The sequence below is a fragment of the Megascapheus bottae genome, chromosome 17, assembly GCF_031878675.1.
Source record: "Megascapheus bottae isolate mThoBot1 chromosome 17, mThoBot2.hap1, whole genome shotgun sequence".
Lineage (NCBI taxonomy): Eukaryota > Metazoa > Chordata > Mammalia > Rodentia > Geomyidae > Megascapheus > Megascapheus bottae.
The window spans coordinates 642,958-661,070 of record NC_143525.1 but is presented as its reverse complement, the minus strand read 5'-3'; the positions used below and the strand labels follow the sequence as shown (position 1 = coordinate 661,070).

Here is an 18,113-nt window from a genome sequence, read left to right as displayed (position 1 = left end):
ACCCTGCGCCAGGGCCTGGGCTAAGGGGCAGTGCCTTACCACATGACCTGGAATTCATCCAGGATTTCCATTTCATGGGACTGAAATCCTAGGCCAGGGTGAGGTCAAGAGAGACCTCAGTGTTGCTAAGGAGCCTGTCACTCTTCCACGAAGTTCCACCCACCTCCCCAGGCCACACCCCCCAGCAGTTGCTGACACCACCACCCCCTCCTACTGAATCAAAATCCTAGTGGGACTGCCAGGCAGAGGTACAGAGAATGCCAGGCTCACCCCCGCCCCAGAGGCCTCATAGACAGAACCTTCTCCCCAGTCCCTGTAAGTTAGGCTTTCTTGCATAGAGGCCCCTTGGGTCCCACCCTGAGCCTCTGAAAAATGGAATGTGGTCCATGCCTTGCTGCATGCCTTTGGGTGGTCTTTCCCTACCGGGATGGCCACATCTTCTCTTAGGCCGGAGGGAGGGACAGCCTCCTGAGATGGAGTTGCTTCCCACCCTCTCCCTCTCCCCTCCCCTCTGCAGGGGGCTCCTGAGAGTGTAATTGAGCGCTGCCGCTCAGTCCGAGTGGGAAGCCTCACAGTACCCCTGGACGCCACCTCCAGGGAGCAGATCCTAGCAAAGATTCGGGACTGGGGTTCGGGCTCAGACACCCTGCGCTGCCTAGCACTGGCTACCCGGGATGAGCCCCCCAGGAAGGAGGACATGCAGCTGGACGATAGCAGCAAGTTTGTGAAGTATGAGGTGGGTGCTGGGAGCCGAGTTCTCCCGAAGGAGACTGCCCAGGTAGCCTGTCAGGCCTGAGCTCAGGCCCAGCGTCCATCTGCCCTCTCCACAGACAGACCTGACCTTCGTGGGCTGTGTGGGTATGCTGGACCCGCCCCGGCCGGAGGTAGCCGCCTGCATTACCCGCTGTCGCCAGGCTGGTATTCGAGTTGTCATGATCACAGGGGACAATAAAGGCACAGCTGTGGCCATCTGCCGCCGGCTTGGCATCTTTGGGGACACGGAGGACGTGTCGGGCAAGGCCTACACGGGCCGAGAATTTGATGACCTCAGCCCTGAGCAGCAGCGTCACGCCTGCCGCACGGCCTGCTGCTTCGCCCGCGTGGAGCCCACGCACAAGTCCCGCATTGTGGAGAACCTGCAGTCTTTCAATGAGGTCACTGCCATGGTAAATCCTGGGCTCAGAGCTGGGAGGGCTTGGCCTGATTGTGGCTATCTGGTTGTTTTGCTCACTCATCCCAGTTTTTTGCTTTTGTATTGACACTGGGGCTTGAACTTGTGTCCTGGGTGCTGTCCCTTAGCTTTTTTACTCAAGGTTGGCATTCTTCCACTTGAGCAACAGCTCCAGTTCCAGCTTTTTGCTGTTTAATAATCTCATGGACTTTCCAACCATGGCTGGCTTCGGACCACGATTCTTAGATGTCAGGCTTCTGAGTAGCTAGGGTTGCAGGCATGAGCCTTTGGCCTCTTGGCTTGTAAACTGGTGGTTAACTTTGTCTTTGCCCTTATCTTTGACCTCTGTGCTGACTTTGACCTCCATCTGGACTAGATATTTTGCTTTGAGTTGGATAATGATAGGAATTCTAGCCTTGAACCAGGCTCTGAACTCATCCCAGAGATCTACCTTCCCCATCTTTTGTTTGGCCTCAGTTATTATCTGGCCTCCAATCTTGACCTTGACAGCAACTCAAACTTGAATAACCTTCACTTGGCCTCTGACTTGGGCATGGCCTTTATCTTAATCTGCTTTTTAAATTAATTATATTATTATTACTGCTACTAGTAGTAGTACTGGAGTTTGAACCTGGTGGCTCCTTGAGCTTACTAGGCAAGCCCTCTACCACTTGAACCACCCTTCCAGCCCTTTAATCTTTTATTTCTCTTGCTCTGGTCCTAGGGCTTGAGGTCAGGGCCTGAGAGCTGTCCTTACGCTTTTTTGCTTGAAGTTAGTGCTCTACCATTTGAGCCACAGCTCCTCTTCTGGCTTTTAAGAAAATCATTAATTAGCCAGGCTCTGGTGGATCACTCCCGTAATCCTAGCTACTTAGGAGGCTGAGATCTTAGGATCACAGTTCAAAGCCAGCCCAGGCACTAAAGTCCGAGAGACTCTTATCTCCAATTAACCACCAGAAAACTAGAAGTGGTGCTGTGGCTCAGGGGTAGGTTGGTGGCCTAGAGCCGAAGAGCTCAGAGAGAGTGTCCAGGCCCAGAGTTTAAGCCCCAAGACTCACACACACACACACAAAAATTATTAATTAGTGATAATTTCCTGCCTGAGCTGGCTTTAAACTAGAATCCTCATATATCAGGATCTTGCATAGCTACCAGCACTTGACTAATTTTGTGGGGGTTTTTTGTTTTTTTCTTTTTTTTAATCTTGAGCCTGAGTTCAGTTTTGACCCTGACTTTTACATCGACTCCCTGGCTCTTGACTCTGACTGCAACCTTGAATTTATCCCTGAACTGACCAATTTTCTTCCCAACCTCAGTTTCTCTTTGATTCCATATCTAACTTGAATTTCATCCCTGCCCCCTTCTTCTCTAACCTCACATCATCATTTTCGCAGAACTTAGACTTGATCTTCTCTACAATTTGATTTTCTTATACTCAGCCCCCTGTCTAAGCTCCTAGGACTCCAACTCAGAGCCTGGGCACTGTCCCTGTGCTTTTGTGCCTCAAGACTAGTGCTCTGCCCCTGGAGCTACAGCTCCACTTCCAGTACCCTTTTTTTTTTTTGCCAGTCCTGAGGCATGGACTCAGGGCCTGAGCACTGTCCTTGGGCTTTCCTCAAGGCTAGCACTCTACCATTTGAGCCACAGTATCATTTCCAACTTTTTTTGATACCAAGGAATCAAACCCAGGGCTTCACGCATGCTTGGCAAGCACTCTACCACTAGGCTTACTCCCGGCCATTTCCAGTGTCGTGGTGGTTATTGGCTTTCCTGTGCAGGCTGTCTTCAAGCCATGATCCTCAGATCTCAGCCTCCTGAATAGCTAGGATTCCAGGAATGAGTTACCAGCACCCAACTATGAGTTTGTTTGTTTATTTGTTTTTGTTTTATGAGGTTTGAACTTGGGACCTTATAGTTTCTCTGCCAGTTGAGCCCTTGTTTGCTTTGGTTATTTTTTGGATAGCATCTTGAGTCTTGCTCAGGGTTGCCCTTAGATCTCAATCCCCTTATCTGTGGCTTCTCACATAGCTGGGAACTTAGGTGTGAGCCACCAGGCCTAGCTTATTAATTGAGAGGGTATCTTGCAAACTTTTTGCTCGGGCTGGCATTGAACCACCATCCTCCCTTTACAACTTGGATAGCTGACGTGAGGTGAGACAGAGCAGTGGAAGGAATACGTCTCAGGTGTGACCTCTCTGACCTGGCCCACAGACTGGTGATGGGGTGAATGACGCCCCAGCCCTGAAGAAAGCAGAGATTGGCATCGCCATGGGCTCAGGCACAGCTGTGGCCAAGTCAGCTGCAGAGATGGTGCTGTCGGATGACAACTTTGCCTCCATTGTGGCAGCGGTGGAAGAGGGCCGAGCTATCTACAGCAACATGAAGCAGTTTATACGCTACCTCATCTCCTCCAACGTTGGCGAGGTCGTCTGGTGAGGCCCCGAAGCTCCTCCTCCCTTGCCCTCTGGACCAGGGATCAATCTATCCATGCCTGCCGATCCATAAACATGATCTAACCCACCCTCTAGCACCCGCCACCACTCTGACCACCTCCCCAGCTCCCCAGCTTAGAGACTCAGAAGAGCCAGGTCCTAGCGGGCCCTCGTGGCTCACGCCTGTAATCCTAGCAACTCAGGAGGCTGAGATCTGAGGATCAAGGTTCAAAGTCAGTCCAGGTACAAAAGGACCTGAGACTCTCATCTCCAATTAACCGCTAGAAAATGGAAATGGGGCTTAGCTCAAGGATAGGGTGGTAGACTTGAGCTGAAGAGCTCAGGGACAGGGCTCAGGCCCAGAGTTCAAGCCCCATGACCCACAAAAAAAACAAAACCAAAACCTAAAACAAAAAACAGGTCCTCCTTTGTGGAGGATTAAGCACGAGTGTGTGTGTAGGTGTGTGTTTCCCTACTAGGCTGGAAGTTCAGAGTTAGTCCTGAGGCAGATAGGCTGGGCAGAAATAGGTGGTGCCCTGCTTGCTTACCCTGGCTTGTACGCGCACGCACGCACGCACGCACGCACCTCGCTTGTGGCAGCAGTGGTAGCCAAAAGACAGTTGTAATTAAGACAGGGCGACTCCATCCTGGGCTGTGAGCGAGACTGTGCCTCTGCCTGCTGGGGCTAGAGCATATGCCTCTCTTTCTAGCATTTTCCTCACAGCAATTCTGGGCCTGCCCGAAGCCCTGATCCCTGTGCAGCTTCTCTGGGTGAACCTGGTGACCGACGGCCTTCCCGCCACAGCCCTGGGCTTCAACCCGCCAGACCTGGACATCATGGAGCGGCTTCCCAGGAACCCTCAAGAGGCCCTCATCAGTGGCTGGCTCTTCTTCCGGTATTTAGCTATTGGAGGTGAGCAGGAGCCGTGCCTCGGTTGCATTCCTAAGCTTTCTAAGGAGCTGTGCCAGTTAAGTCTGCAGAATGTAGACACTTCAACTTAGCCATTGTTGCCAAAGAAACTCTAGGAGCTTGTGTACCTAAAAGGACTAGGTATACTTTAGGTGTGGCTGGATCCAGGCCACAGATGGTAACACCGTTCATATTTTGGCTCTGCTGTAGCTCCATTCTCAAGCAGGTGTCCCTCAGGGTGACAGAATGGCTGCTGCATCTCCAGCCTGCATGTTCATGTCCAAGATCAACAGAAGAGAAGAACCTGACGACTTAACAAGACAGAGTGGCTCTCTAAGAAAAGCCCAAGAAATAGGGCAACAGAGATCCGCAGCTGTGTCTTGTACCGTCCTTTCTCCCTCTATCTGCAGTGTACGTAGGCCTGGCGACTGTGGCAGCTGCCACCTGGTGGTTCCTGTATGACACAGAGGGACCTCATCTCACCTTCTACCAGCTGGTGAGCACACCCAGGCACCTTTCCTTAGTTAGGGGACTAAAGGCCACAAACACCCAGAGGTTTCTTCCCTTCACCCAGGAGCCTCCAAACAGAGCGGGTCTCAAAGGAGTGACTGCAGCATGGTGGAACTTCAGGCAGAGGGTCAGCAGATATTTCTGAGGGTCAGAACCAGAGGCCTCTGGCTGGGAGGTACCTGCCCTGGCCTCGCACAGGGCAGCTCGGACACAAGCTCCAGAAGCTGTCACCGTCAGCATAGCCTTGGCTTGGAAGGTTCCTCACTTGGCCCCAAGGGTGGCTTTCCTTCTGCACAGAATGGCAGCCCAAGCTGGCACGGTGGCTCACGTCTGTAACCCTAGCTACAAAGGAGGCTGCGATCTGAGGATCGCGGTTCAAAGCCAGCCTGGGCACTGAAGAATGTGCGATTCTTATCTCCAGTTGACCACTAGAAAATGGAAAAGGGGCTGTGGCTCAAGGGTAGGGTGATGGTCTTGAGCTGAAGAGCACAGGGACAGCGCCCAGACCCAGAGTTCAAGCCCCACGACCCACAAAAAAAAATAAATTAATAAATAATAAAATAAAAATGGAGCTGAGAGCGTGGCCCAGTGGCAGAGTGCTTGCTTAGCATACACGAAGACCCGGGTTTGCTTTAGCTTCCTCAGTACCACATACACAGGAAAAGCCAGAAGTGGCTCAAGTGGTAGAGCACTGGCCTTGAGGAAGCCCAAGGACAGTGCTCAATCCCTGAATCCAGTCCCCAGGACTGGTTTTAAAACAAACAAACAAAAGAATGGCAGCCTAGACAGAAGGCACTTTTTTTTTTTTGGTCTTCTTGGCAGTACTGGGGTTTGAACTCAGGGCCTTGCCCTTGCTCAACTCTGCTTGCTTAGCTGTTGCTCTACCACTTAAGGCACCCCTGCAGCCCTGCTTTTTGCTGGTGATTTTGAAGATGGAATCTAGCCAACTTTTCTACCCAGGCAGCATTGAACCATGGTCGGTCAGGTCTCAGCCTGCTGAGTACATGGGATTACAGGTGTGAGCCACTAGCACCTGGCACATTCCTGGCACATCCCAAACATTGCTGGTCCCTCTGCCCCCTTCCCTGCAGAGCCACAGGTCACCCTGGGGAATCTGGCTCCTGTGGGCCTCAGAAGCACCGCAGCCTAGAGTGTGGAGCTGTGCTGCTTCCTTTTAGCCTAGAGGATGTCACCGTCCTGTAGACTGAGGGCCCCCTACTCTCCACCATCCAGCTGCATGCCTCCTCTGTGATGTCGCACAGGCTCCTTGCCAACCAAAAGGCCCAGGTTGGTTTTGAACCACGATCCTGAGACCTCAGCCTCCTGAGTAGCTAGGGTTACAGACGTGAGCCACCAGCACCAGCTAGGTAGCCACCTTACGGTAGAACTTTCAGCTAGAGTTGTTGGGTTTCAGAAGTCCAAAGACCCAGGATTTGTGGAAGCAACTACCAAAAAGCAGAGTAGCTAAAGGTAGAAGGCATAAGATCGGAATCCTGGCTCCAGGAGTCACATGCTAGCTGTGTGACTTTGGCTGAGCTACCTGCCCTCTCTGTGCCTTGGTTTCTTCATCTATAAAATAGATAATAACGCTCTCTCACACAACTTTCAAGACGATTACTAAATTAATCATTGTGAAGTGCTTAGGATGACACCGGATACTCGGTAAAGGCGTATATGTGAAGTTAGTGAAACCCAAAGGGGAGCCAGGTGTGGAGGCACAGACTTGTAATCCAAGTCCTGCAGAAGCTAAGGCAGGACAGGAGGATCATAAAGTTCAAGGCCAACCTGTGATGCATAGTGAGATGATGTCTCCGAAACAAAATAAGGAAAATAGGAAGCAGGCAGATAGGAAAGCAGCGTAAGCAGGCTTCTCAGGTAGGAATGGGATCCCTCAGGGCTCGTGATATACCTAGGAGAGCAGAAGTGCCAGTCCTGAGCTCCTCATCAGAAGGAGCTATTTGGGATGGAGGGTAGGGAGGACAAGTCGGGGAGCCTTGCTGAGTAAAGCAAAGCCCTCAGGTAAGGACATTTTCCCTTCTGTATGATCAGCACCAAATACAAAGGGGTGCAGGTGGGTGTAGCTCAGTGGTAGCCCCCCTATCCAGAGCAGAGTGTGCAAGGCTCCAATGCCAACTCCAGTGTGCAAGAGGGGCAAAGTCACACTTGCCTGAAAGGCTGGAGTGTGGGTTTGGATTTTTTTTTAATCCCATAGTCTATTTAGAAGAGGTAAGATTCAAGCTTGGTATAGGTGGCTCATGCCTATAATCCTAGCTACTCAGGAGGCTGAAATTTGAAGATGACAGTTCAAAGCCAGCCTAGGCAGAAGAGTCCATGAGACTCCATTTTCAGTTAGCCAGCAAAATGACAGATTGGAAATGCGGTAATGAGCCAAGAAAACTAAGAGAGACTATTTGACACTCTGAGTTCTAACCGTGGTACTAGCAAAAAAAAATTGCAAAGATAAGATTCTCCATCTCTGTTGTAAGAGGTATAGACAAACCTAGTCTTCTGTAACTCCTCTTCCTGCACCCAAGATAGGGTGTATAGAGCAGCCTTATCAGCTGCACCCGTGGGCAGAGGAAACAGAGCAGCTACTGCTCAGACAGCCCATTAGCACATATGCTGCAAGTTCTAGAGCATTATTTCACAGCAGGCCCCTAGTTCTAAACCCTTACCTCGAAAGGTCTCCAAGTTGAGACCTTGAGACTCCCAAGAACAGACTGTGACATGGGAAGGCCGTGAATGGTAGCGGCCCATGGAGTAGGAGCTTGAGACTGGGGAGAATCTGAATGTCCTCAGCTGGAATGTTTTCACAGTAGATTTTGAGGAATAGAAAGAAAACCCTCTGAGGCTTCAAGAGCCATGAGGCTGAAAGCTCCTTTTTTTCTGTGTCTGGGCTTGAACTCAGGGGGTCTTGTCCTCTGATTCTGTTACCTTGCTCATGGTCGGTGTTCTATCACTTGAGCCACCCTGCAGTCCAGAATTTCACTGGTTAATTGAAGATGCAGTCTCAGTCTTCTGCTAGGCACTGGCTTAGAACTACAGCTCCCCCCCCCAACCACTGCCCCCCAGCGCCAAGTCTCAGCCTCCTGAGGATCTAGGATTGCAGACAGGAACCACTGGCGCCTGGCTCTGACAGCTTCCGTTCATCACGGGGAAGCTGTGTTTAGGCTATGTCCTGGCTACGTCATCTGTGTCATAAGCAGGACGTGGGGTGGTGGCACTCAGTTGCAAGAGCAGGAAGGGAAGGAGCAGGAATGGAGGAACAGGCCTGCATGGCCTTGACTCTAGCCCACCAAGGTCAATTCCACATGGGAAGATTTTCATGGATAAATTTTTTACTAGTCTGTCAGTTACACTCAGGTATCTCAGAGACCCAGGAGGTTAAAGCAAAATCTGGAGCTCTCCCCTAGTCCTACGGCTCACAGGTGCCTCCATCCCCCCTCCCCGCCAATGCCAGTGGCTGTCCCCATATTTCCCCAGTACCCTTCTCTGTGCACGTGTTTCTCCCTGGCCCTATCTTGGGAGATGTAACCCAGCCTCCCCAGCCTCCTATCGCATGGCTGCAAGCAGGGGTGGTGGGTTGCTCTCTTCTTGCCACCCATAACTCTTCCTCCTGACCGGCCACGGTGCCCACAGAGAAACTTCCTGAAGTGCTCAGAGGACAACCCACTCTTTACTGGCATCGACTGTGAGGTCTTTGAGTCCCGTTTCCCTACAACCATGGCTTTGTCTGTGTTGGTAACCATTGAAATGTGCAATGCCCTCAACAGGTAGGCCGGCTGATCAGAATTGGTTTCTAAGGGTGGGAAGGGGCTAGAAGAAGCTATGAGAGTTGGGGGTGGGAGGAAGGAAGGGGGGAGTTAGGATCCAGGAGAAAAATAAGCCAAGGTTGGGGGTTGAAGAAGTGGAGGGTCTAAAATTGGATCTGAGAGACAAAGAAAGGGGGTCCAGGCCTCAGAGGGCTAGATGGGCCATGATGACAACGTCCCTGGCTCTGCACTCCAGTCAGGGAAGGGCTGAGACGGGAATCCACACAGGCTTCCTGTGTCCTGGGACACCTCCTGAGCTGAGCCTCTCATCCCTCCCCCTGCCCCCGTGTCCTTGGTAGTGTCTCTGAGAACCAGTCTCTCCTTCGGATGCCACCCTGGCTGAACCCCTGGCTGCTGGCAGCCGTGGCTGTGTCCATGGCTCTGCACTTTCTGATCCTGCTCGTGCCACCTCTTCCTGTGAGTTGCCCCAGAAGCCTAACTCTTCCTCCTCAGTTACTGGGGTGACAGGAACCAATTAACCTTTATCTATCAGATGCCTTGGTGGGGCTCTGGGCCTTTCTAGACTCCTCTGCAGTGAATGCTGCTCGGAGGACAGAGAGATGAGGTCTGACCAGACAGAGATGGAGACCCCTTGCTTGAGGGGATATCCTGGGCCTGGGGTGGGCCCAAGCCAGAATTTTCCTAGAGAAGAGCTCTCCTTTCCAATAGAGAGGGGATGGCACTTCAGCAGAGTGGGCAAAGGGTAGGGGCCTCAGGTGGACAGCTAGGGCTGGGTCAGCCAAGGCAGGGTACCCTTTGCTTCCTGGGGTACCTACAGATCCCCTGTGGATCATGTAAAATTACCAGTACAGGTCTCCAGCTTCAGGCAATCAAGAAGAAGCATTTGAGGAGTGGATATGTCCATTCTGTCAACGTAACATTATTGTGTAGGCCTTACATGGTTCCTGGGCCACATATTCCTCAGCTTGGCCTTAACCGGACCCCTTCTCCCATCAGCTCATCTTCCAGGTGACTCCCCTGAGTGGACACCAGTGGGGAGTGGTATTGCAGATATCTCTGCCTGTCATCCTGCTTGACGAGGCCCTCAAATACTTGTCCCGGCACCACGTGGAAGGTGAGTGTCGATGCTCCATTCTTCTGCTGGCTCCTCTCCATCTTGCTTTGCCCACCTGCTCTGAGCCCTGCTGGGGTAGACAGGTAGACATCACAGTGGGTGGACCAGATTCCACCCCCCCTTTCGTCTCCCCCTCACCCCCCCCCTGCATGGGGCAACTATTGTTGCAGCACAAAGTGGAAGAAGTAAAAGGCTGAAATGTCTGGTGGGGGGGTGGGGGGGTCTAATCTGTGGGGATGCACGGAGAATGTGGGAGCACTGCTCAGCTGTGCTGCCTTGGTCTCCTCACCTGTTACCACACCTGCCCTACCTCCCAGGACTATGTTGCCCTGACCCCTGTATGTGGCCTATTTCTATCTAGGCATTCTCAGAACACTCGCACAAGCCTAACACTGGCAGCTGCTGACTACTTCCTGGACCCCAGACTAAATGGGGTTGAGTCTCTCACCTTAGGGGTGGGAGCAAGAGAGAATCTGACTTGACAGGAGAAGGAAGACTGTGTGCAGAACCACAGACTGTGGGGATGGCCAGGGAGGGGGGTGTGCTGGGCCAGGCAGCGGCTGAGCCTGCTTCAAGCATCCAGAACACTGGGGGCCACTTCTGGTGGGAATGTGTCCCTGTCTCAGAGAGCAGGAGGAGGATACAAATAAACCACATGCCTTTCATTCCATAAGAGCCCCCATTCCCCTGCAGCCCAATCAACTGCTGCATGTTACTAAAAAATATCTATCTATCTATCTATCTATCTATCTATCTATCTATCTATCTATCTTTTGACGAAGGATCCTCTTTTCTCTGGAGAAGCTGGCCTTCCACAGATCTACCTAAATAGTGACCAGCAGGGCAGGGCAGGGGGGACACTCAACTCAGAGTGGGGTGACCAGCAGAGGCAGGGGATACTCAGCCAGAGCGAGGAGCACTCAGCCAGAGAGGGGTCTGTCACAGTTCTTGGAGCTAGAATGGACCAACACACACACACGCACGCGCACACACACACACACACACACACACACACACACACACACACACAGCCATACATGATTCTTTTTGCTCGTCCTATGGGGACACCTCTGATAGAGGCCTAAGAGGAAATAAATCCAGTGCCAGAAACTGCAGCCACCAGGGCCAGGCACACTGGGTGACGTCTTTGACTTTTTGTTGATGGTGGTGGTGGTGGTGGTGATCATGGGGCTTGAACTCTGGACCTGGGTGCTGTCCCTGAACTCCAGCTCAAGGTTACCACCCTACCCTTGAGCCACGGTTTTCTAGTGGTTAATTGGAGATAAGAGCCTCACGGTCTTTAGTGCTCAGGCTGGCTTTGAACCGCGATCCTCAGATCTGAGCCTCCTGAATAGCTAGGATTTACAGGTGTGAGCCGCTGTGCCCGGCCTGATTTCTTTGACTTTCTCAAGAGATGCGCCTAGTGGCCTAACAGCCAAGGAATCTCAAGTTTTATTGAAAATGAAAGAATTCTGCCCACGGCTTAAAATTTCTCAGTTGTCAGAAAAGCCCTAGGTTGTATGCTGTTCAGCAATGGTTGCTGGGCTCAGAAGAATCTTGGGCACTTCAGGAGGGGGGAAAGGAGAGAGTGGAGGTTAGGGTAGCTTAAAAGGGCTGCTAGGCAAGGGGTTGGAGTCATTTATAGAAGATTCATGGTTCTAGCAAAAGTTCAACAGAACTGAACCTGACCTGGCATAGACTAAGGGTTCTTGTAATGGGGCTGGTGGCTGAGGTGCCAAGGCAGAGAGCTGAGGCCCACAGGGCATCAAGGGCTGTGGAAAATGAGGTAAAGGTGCTGGGTGTTAGCTCAGGGTGAGAGGAGCTGTACAGCGTGCGCAGCTCCTGTGGGGTTTGTGGTAACTATGGGAGACAGCGAAGGGGCTGGGGAATGATGCCGAGCTGGTCTGGGAGGGAGGCCTGGCTGAGGGTTAGCTGGTGCTAGACAGGATTTCTACCTCGGCCACTGACTGGAGATGTTGACTTTGGTCTGAGTACAGTTTGGCTTGAAGGAGAGCGGGGAGAGGACCCACAGGAGGGATGAGGCTGGGTTCTTGTGGTTGTGCCTGAGGCAGGGTGTGTGCTTGCTCTATCCTGGGCCAGTGGGGCCGCTGCAGTCCCTTGGGCCTCCTAAAGTGGGACAGAGCTGGGGTGGGGGGGGGAAGGGACCCTTTATGTTCGTTCCCAAGCTGCCCAGTGACCTTTTAGGGAAGTTTTGCTGAAGCCTGATGCTGCGGCATACTCCGGATTTACAAGGATGTGTTATGGGAAGAACTGAGAGCAGGGTCAGTTTGGGGGCTGAGAATCTTGCTGCTCCAGCCCTGGTTCTGCCCAGATGCCGCTGAGCCACTGTCAGGAGCTGGGCTAGGGGAGGGAGGGCTGCAGAGGCTGAGTGGAGATGGGTCAGGGAAGGTCCAGGGTATTGCTGGACAGTGAAGAGCCGTGAATGGGGCCCAGGAGGCTGCGTTTGGGTTTCTGTGTGATCCCACCACAGGAGGGTCGGAGTGGGTGCGACGAGCTAGGACATCAAGATGGGCAGAAGGAGAAGAGTTATCTCTGGGGGGTAGTTGGAAGGAAAGCCTGGTAGGGTGCTGGTGGGTGGGGGGGTGGCAGCAAGGGCAGGGTGTCTGTCCTGCAGCTCAGAAGGACTGGCCAGGCTGAGCATCAGAACTGGGCAAAGCCATGGTGGGGAGAAGAGACTGTCCCAAGGGAAATGGAGGCCGGAGGGGGCCAGCTTGAAATGTGTGTGCTGTCACGAGTATGTCTTAATGTGCTCTCGGGTTTCTTTTCCAGATAAAAAGGACCAGAAGTGAGCGTATAGAGTAGAGGAGAAGCTCTCTGTGGACCTCAGACTGATGATGCCCAGGCTTTGGTCCTCTGTCCCTAAACCCTGCCACCACGCTTCCCATCTGATCACCTGACCCTACATGACACACAGGACTGACAACTGAGGACTGAGGCTGGCCCCAGCGTCCCTCTCCTCATTCTCTTCCTCACTGTGGGTGCCATGGCTCTCTTGGGACATTCCCTTCCTGAAGCCCCAGGCCAGAAGGTTCTTCCGAAAAGCCACAGATGGCCCCACATCACCCACCTCAGACCTGCAGCACCCCTCCCCATGCGCCTCCTAGCTCAGCAGGGCCTCTGCTTCATAACCTGTGGCTGCACTTTACATGTTTGTTAACAGCCTGGACTTTTCTAAGCTCTGACCTCTGGTCTGGAGTCGGTTTGGCCCTGGAGCAGGGGGAGGGGTCAGAGGAAGCCATCTGGGCCCAGCTGTGTGGATGGGGACGTGTGGGGGAGGGCCTCCCCAACTTGGCCCTGCCCCACAAAGGACTCAGGAGAGCTGGAGCCTGTTTCTGTTTATATATACAGGCCCCCAGAGACTTGAGGGGTCAGAGGGAACAACGCAGACAGGAAGGAGGGGCCAGGCATGGACTGCGCCTCCCCCTGCCCCCAGGACTTGAACAGCCTGTCTGACTTCCAGCTACATTTGCAGTCCTCAGCCCCCTTTTCCCAAGTTCAGGTTTCACCACCCCAAACAGACAGCTGTGGCTGATCTATCCAGCAGAGGCCAGATGTGACCTCTAGACACATATGTGACTCTGACCCACCCAGTGTGTGGCATCATCTGCCTGGCTGGGAGATTGTGCAGGTCTTAGGTCTCACTCTGCCCATCCCACCCCCATCCCCCCCCCCACACACAGAAGGAGGTCATCAGGATGGCTGCCCCCCAAGCATACTTCCTCCCCTCCCTCTCTTCCTCCCTCCCTCTCGGGTGACCCACCATCTGCTTGTGGATAACAGGTGGGAGGAAGATAGCACTTAAGAGACAGGTTTGTTGTTTTTATCTCTCTTAACTGCTTTTTTCTTCTTCTCTGGCAAAAACTAGACCTAGCAGAACCCTGCAAATACCTGTCTTTGCTCTTCCCGAGCCTGTACAAAATGATTCTTTTATATGTAAATCAAGACTTCTGTCCCGCCTGCTCTTCCCATCATAGCCTGCCCGCTATGCTTCCTCCCCTCCAAAGCTCTGGAAGGCCCAAGAGAGAAATGGAGTCCAGGGACCAGGCCTTGTACCCACTGCTGACATCCTGCCTGGTAGAGAAATAAAGGTTGTTTGTGTGTCTGGGAGAGTGGAGTTCCACAAGTGTCTTTTCTGGTGGGTGCCCACTTGGACCTCAGCAATGCAAGAGTCTAGAATTCCTCCATCACCTGGATGGGTCTCTCCCTCCAACACAGAGCTTCTCAGGGCTTGACTGACCAGCCTCCACTGCCTGCTCACATGGACAGATAGCCCGTGACAGTTTAAACACAAACTTCTTTTCTTTTCTTTTCTTTTTTTTTCCCAGTCCTGGGGCTTGAACTCAGGGCCTGAGCACTGTCCTTGGGCTTTCTCAAGGTGAACGCTCTACCACTTGAGCCATAGCACCATTTCCAGCTTTCTCTGTGTATGTAGTACCGAGGAGTCGAACCCAGGGCTTCATGCATACTAGGCACACACAAGGCCATGCTCCCAGCCCCTCTTTGTAGCATTTTATGGTTCATATACCATCTCTAAGGTAATTTTTTGTGTGCTGGTACTGGGAGCCTGAACTCAGGACCTTATGTTCTTGCCTGGCTTTTTTCACTCAAGGCTCTTTCTCTACCATTTGAGCCACACCTCTACTGACTTTTTTTCCTCTGGTTCATTGACTATAGGAGGCTGTTGAATTTGTCTACCCAAGCTGGCTTCAAACCATAGTCTTCAGGCTCCTGTGTAGCTAGGGTTGCAGATGTGAACCACTGGTTCCCAGCAGCATACCAGCCCCCAAAAAACAAGGCTGGGGGTGGCACTGCAGCCTGAACTCGCTGATCCTGCAGGTCTCAGGACTGAAACTCCCTGAGGTTTCTCTCCCTCATTCCTCAGCCCCTAGGACCCCATCTACCTGTGGTCCTTCCAAAATCCCATTTCCTCGCCCATGGCTTCCCTCTGCTAATATCTCTGGGCCTCTTGAGGTATGAAACACACAGGCCTGTCCTGGCTTTGTGAGAGCCAAGCTCTAGGAAGGGATTAGCCATGTTCCTGTCTCCTCTGACAGGGTGACTCACCTTGAAAATGTATTAACTAATTCTCTACCCAGCTGTCCTGGGTCAGAGGCGGGACTGACCGCATAATTTGCTGAGTGGCCTATTAAAAATGGAATATTGTTTAAAAATTATTGGGCTGGACCCAAGGAATATTTCTGGGCCAGAGACATAGCACAGTGGAAGGGTATGTGCCTAGCATGCAAGAGGCCTTGGGTTTAGCTCAAGCACTACAATGATTCTTAAAAACTGTAATACTATCTACTCAGGAGGCTGAGATCTGAGGGTTGGGGTTCAAAGTCAGCCAGAGAAAAATAAGTCTATAAGACTTTTACCTCCAGCCCCAGTACTAGCACATGTGTACACACCTACATACACACACACACACACACACACACACACACACACACACATTTTTTTTTTAAAAGCCTATAGGGATAGATCATTTGAGTGCAGGGTCTTTCTGAGCTTAGGCCTGTGCAAGGACATAGGAAGCCAACTGGCTGAGCATGCCCGAGCTCTTGGAACTTCTGGGGGAGACAGAGTGTGCATGGAGTTCATAGCTGGAACTGGTGTGGGCAGAGGATTCACTTTGCCACATGGGCAATCTATGAGATCTAGTCCTCAGCTGTCATAGTCTCTGACTAACGCCAAGAAGGGACCAGGGCTCGGTTTTAAGGGATAAGGAACCTGAGGCCCCGAGCAGTGCTTCACCCAAGGCTCTCTACCTGCTCACCGTCACAGTGTGTGGAACTGAGGTGGCTGGCAGGACTGAAAGTTGGAGGTGTGTGGCTCCAGCGGTTTTGGCAACCTCTGGGGCCTCAAAGCAAAGCCCGCTTCATTTCTGTCCCCATCAGTTCCTGCCCAAGCCCAGCGCTGTCCAGCTCCACAGCATGGAGTCCACAGGCCATGATGGAGCGGCCAAGGTAAACAGAGGTTTCCTTACCTCCCAGCTGCTCACCCAGGAGGGAATTCTGGGACAAGCCCTGGCACACTCCCTTTGGTCTCAGAGGTGGCAGCTGCCAAAATGCCCTTGGGTCCCCCTGCCCCTCCAGAGACCAGAGCTTGGTGTTTCCTAGCCCCTGTGCTTTCCCCCTCGCCTGCAGTGGCTAGAGGCGTCCCACTGGAGTTATATTAGGAGAAATAAAGGACCAGGCACTGCTGGCTCATGCCTTAAGCCTAGCAACTCAGGAGGCTGAGATCTGAGAATGGCTGTTCAAATCCAGCCCAGGCAGGAACTTTACCTCCAATTAACGACCAGAAAGCCAGAAGTGGTGCTGTGGCTCAACATGAGAGTGCTAACCTTGGGCAAAAGAGCCCAGGGACAGTGCCAGGCCCTGAGCTCACGCCCCACAACCAGCTAACATAAGAGTAAAATGAGAGGGGCCGGGAGTTTGGCCTAGTGGTTAAAGTGCTTGCCTAGCATGCATGAAGCCCCGGGTTCGATTCCTCGGCACCACATATAGAAAAAAAGCCAGAAGTGGTGCTGAGGCTCAAGTGGTAGAGCTCTAGCCTTGAGAAAGTCCAACGACAGTGCTCAGGCCCTGAGCTCAAGCCCAGGACTGGCAAAAAAAAAAGTAAAATGAGATTAGGAAGAGAAAGGCCTTTCCTTTCTTCCAAAGGCCTACGCCCAAGAGTTGTAGCAGCCTTATCATTATAAGGCCCCAACATCCATCCATGGGTGAAGGATAAATCAAGTAATGATGTATTCACTCAATATAATACTCTTCTGCAAGAAAAAGGAACAAATAAAAGCAGTGGCATGGAAGACTCTTAAAACACTAGGCTGAGTAGAAGAGGTAAAACACAAAAAGCACCTGGCCTGTGATCACGCTTCTAATGAAGGTCCATGAAAAGCAAAGCTAGAAAGACAAAGCAGATTTGTGATTACCTAGGTTTGGGGCTTGGGAAAGATTGACTACGAAGAATCAGCCAAGAACTTTCTAGAATGTTGGCCTGGGATGGAGGTAGCTATATGTATATATGAAACCTCATCAAGCTGTTTGTCTAAAGTGGGTAAAATTAATTACATGTGAATTACACCTCAACCCAATTTGACCAGAGACACACACAGTGAGAACCAAAAGAAGCAGGAGCCAGAGAGGAGCTGAGTAGACATGTAGACATAGCATTCTTCTGAGCTGGGGGAAGATGGAGCCTCTGAACCCGTTGGTCAGTATTGCCGCAGGACCGGGGTTAGGCCATGATGGGGGGGGTTCAACAGTGAGGTTGCCCCTGAGTCGTTGGGGCCTGAGTGTGTAAGAAGACTGGCTGGTGTGTGTGCCTACCCCTCGAGGGCTCAGGCTGACCTCCAGGCCTGGGTAATGGCCCCAGGATGGGCCATAGTCCCCTCCACATCCACAGAGCTGCTAAATTTAGCCAGACAGGGGAGTTTTCCCCTGGGCTGAGCACTTGGCAACAGGGCCTTGTCTCCCTACAAGGCCTGGCCCAGTACCCAAGCTGGTCACCCTGCCTTTAGGCTTATAAGGCAGGTCTGGCAGCTCTCAAGTGCTGGAGTCTTTGTGTGGGACCTGGGCCAGGCGTCAAACATTGGGGATTCTCTTTTCAAGCCATCAGCAGACATGAGAATGATTTATTCTGTGACCTTGGACTAGATCCTCAGTTTCTACATCTGGATAATGGGGATTCTAATACCTACCTCACGGTGCCCATGAACTCTAGTATGTGAAAGTCTGATTTCTGCCTCCTGCTTACCCAAGACCCCAGAATAAACGAAGTGTCTCTTCCTGGGCATGCTAGAGTTGGGGTCAAGGGTAAGAAAGATGTGTTTTAGAACCAGTGAAAAATCTCCATCAGTTTGGGTTTTTTTTTAATATCTTGTCCTCTGTGCCAGTCTGTTTTTTGAATGCCAAGGCCAATATCCATGCTGTAATAGAAGCCAGTGTGCTATGTGTGTGTGTGTGTGTGTGTGTGTGTGTGTGTGTGTGTGTGTGTGTGTGTGTGTGCTTTACTCCAAGCAAGTCTGTCCATTGATCTACCTCTCCATCTCTAAGCCTGGCTTCTTGAAGGAAGAAAGGGAAGAGAAAGGAAGAGGAGAAGGAAGGGGAAGAGGGGAAGAGTGGTGTTTGAGACAGACAGGCTGAACAATGGCTGCCTTTTTTTTTGTGCCAGTCCTGGGGCT

The 18,113-nt window shown here is 52.0% G+C and overlaps 1 protein-coding gene across 1 annotated transcript in view; it reads left to right on the top strand.

The window, feature by feature from the left end:
* Atp2a3 (ATPase sarcoplasmic/endoplasmic reticulum Ca2+ transporting 3) overlaps window positions 1-14,038 on the top strand; it is a 33,260-nt gene extending 19,222 nt beyond the window's left edge. The window contains exons 13-21 of the mRNA XM_090349330.1: window positions 518-736; window positions 831-1,166; window positions 3,383-3,603; window positions 4,314-4,516; window positions 4,924-5,009; window positions 8,663-8,796; window positions 9,135-9,252; window positions 9,793-9,910; window positions 12,701-14,038. Of these exons, the coding sequence (XP_090205456.1) occupies window positions 518-736; window positions 831-1,166; window positions 3,383-3,603; window positions 4,314-4,516; window positions 4,924-5,009; window positions 8,663-8,796; window positions 9,135-9,252; window positions 9,793-9,910; window positions 12,701-12,720 (1,455 nt within the window). The 3' untranslated portion in view covers window positions 12,721-14,038. The remainder of the gene's footprint in view (window positions 1-517; window positions 737-830; window positions 1,167-3,382; window positions 3,604-4,313; window positions 4,517-4,923; window positions 5,010-8,662; window positions 8,797-9,134; window positions 9,253-9,792; window positions 9,911-12,700) is intronic.
* The last annotated feature ends 4,075 nt before the right edge of the window (window positions 14,039-18,113 follow it).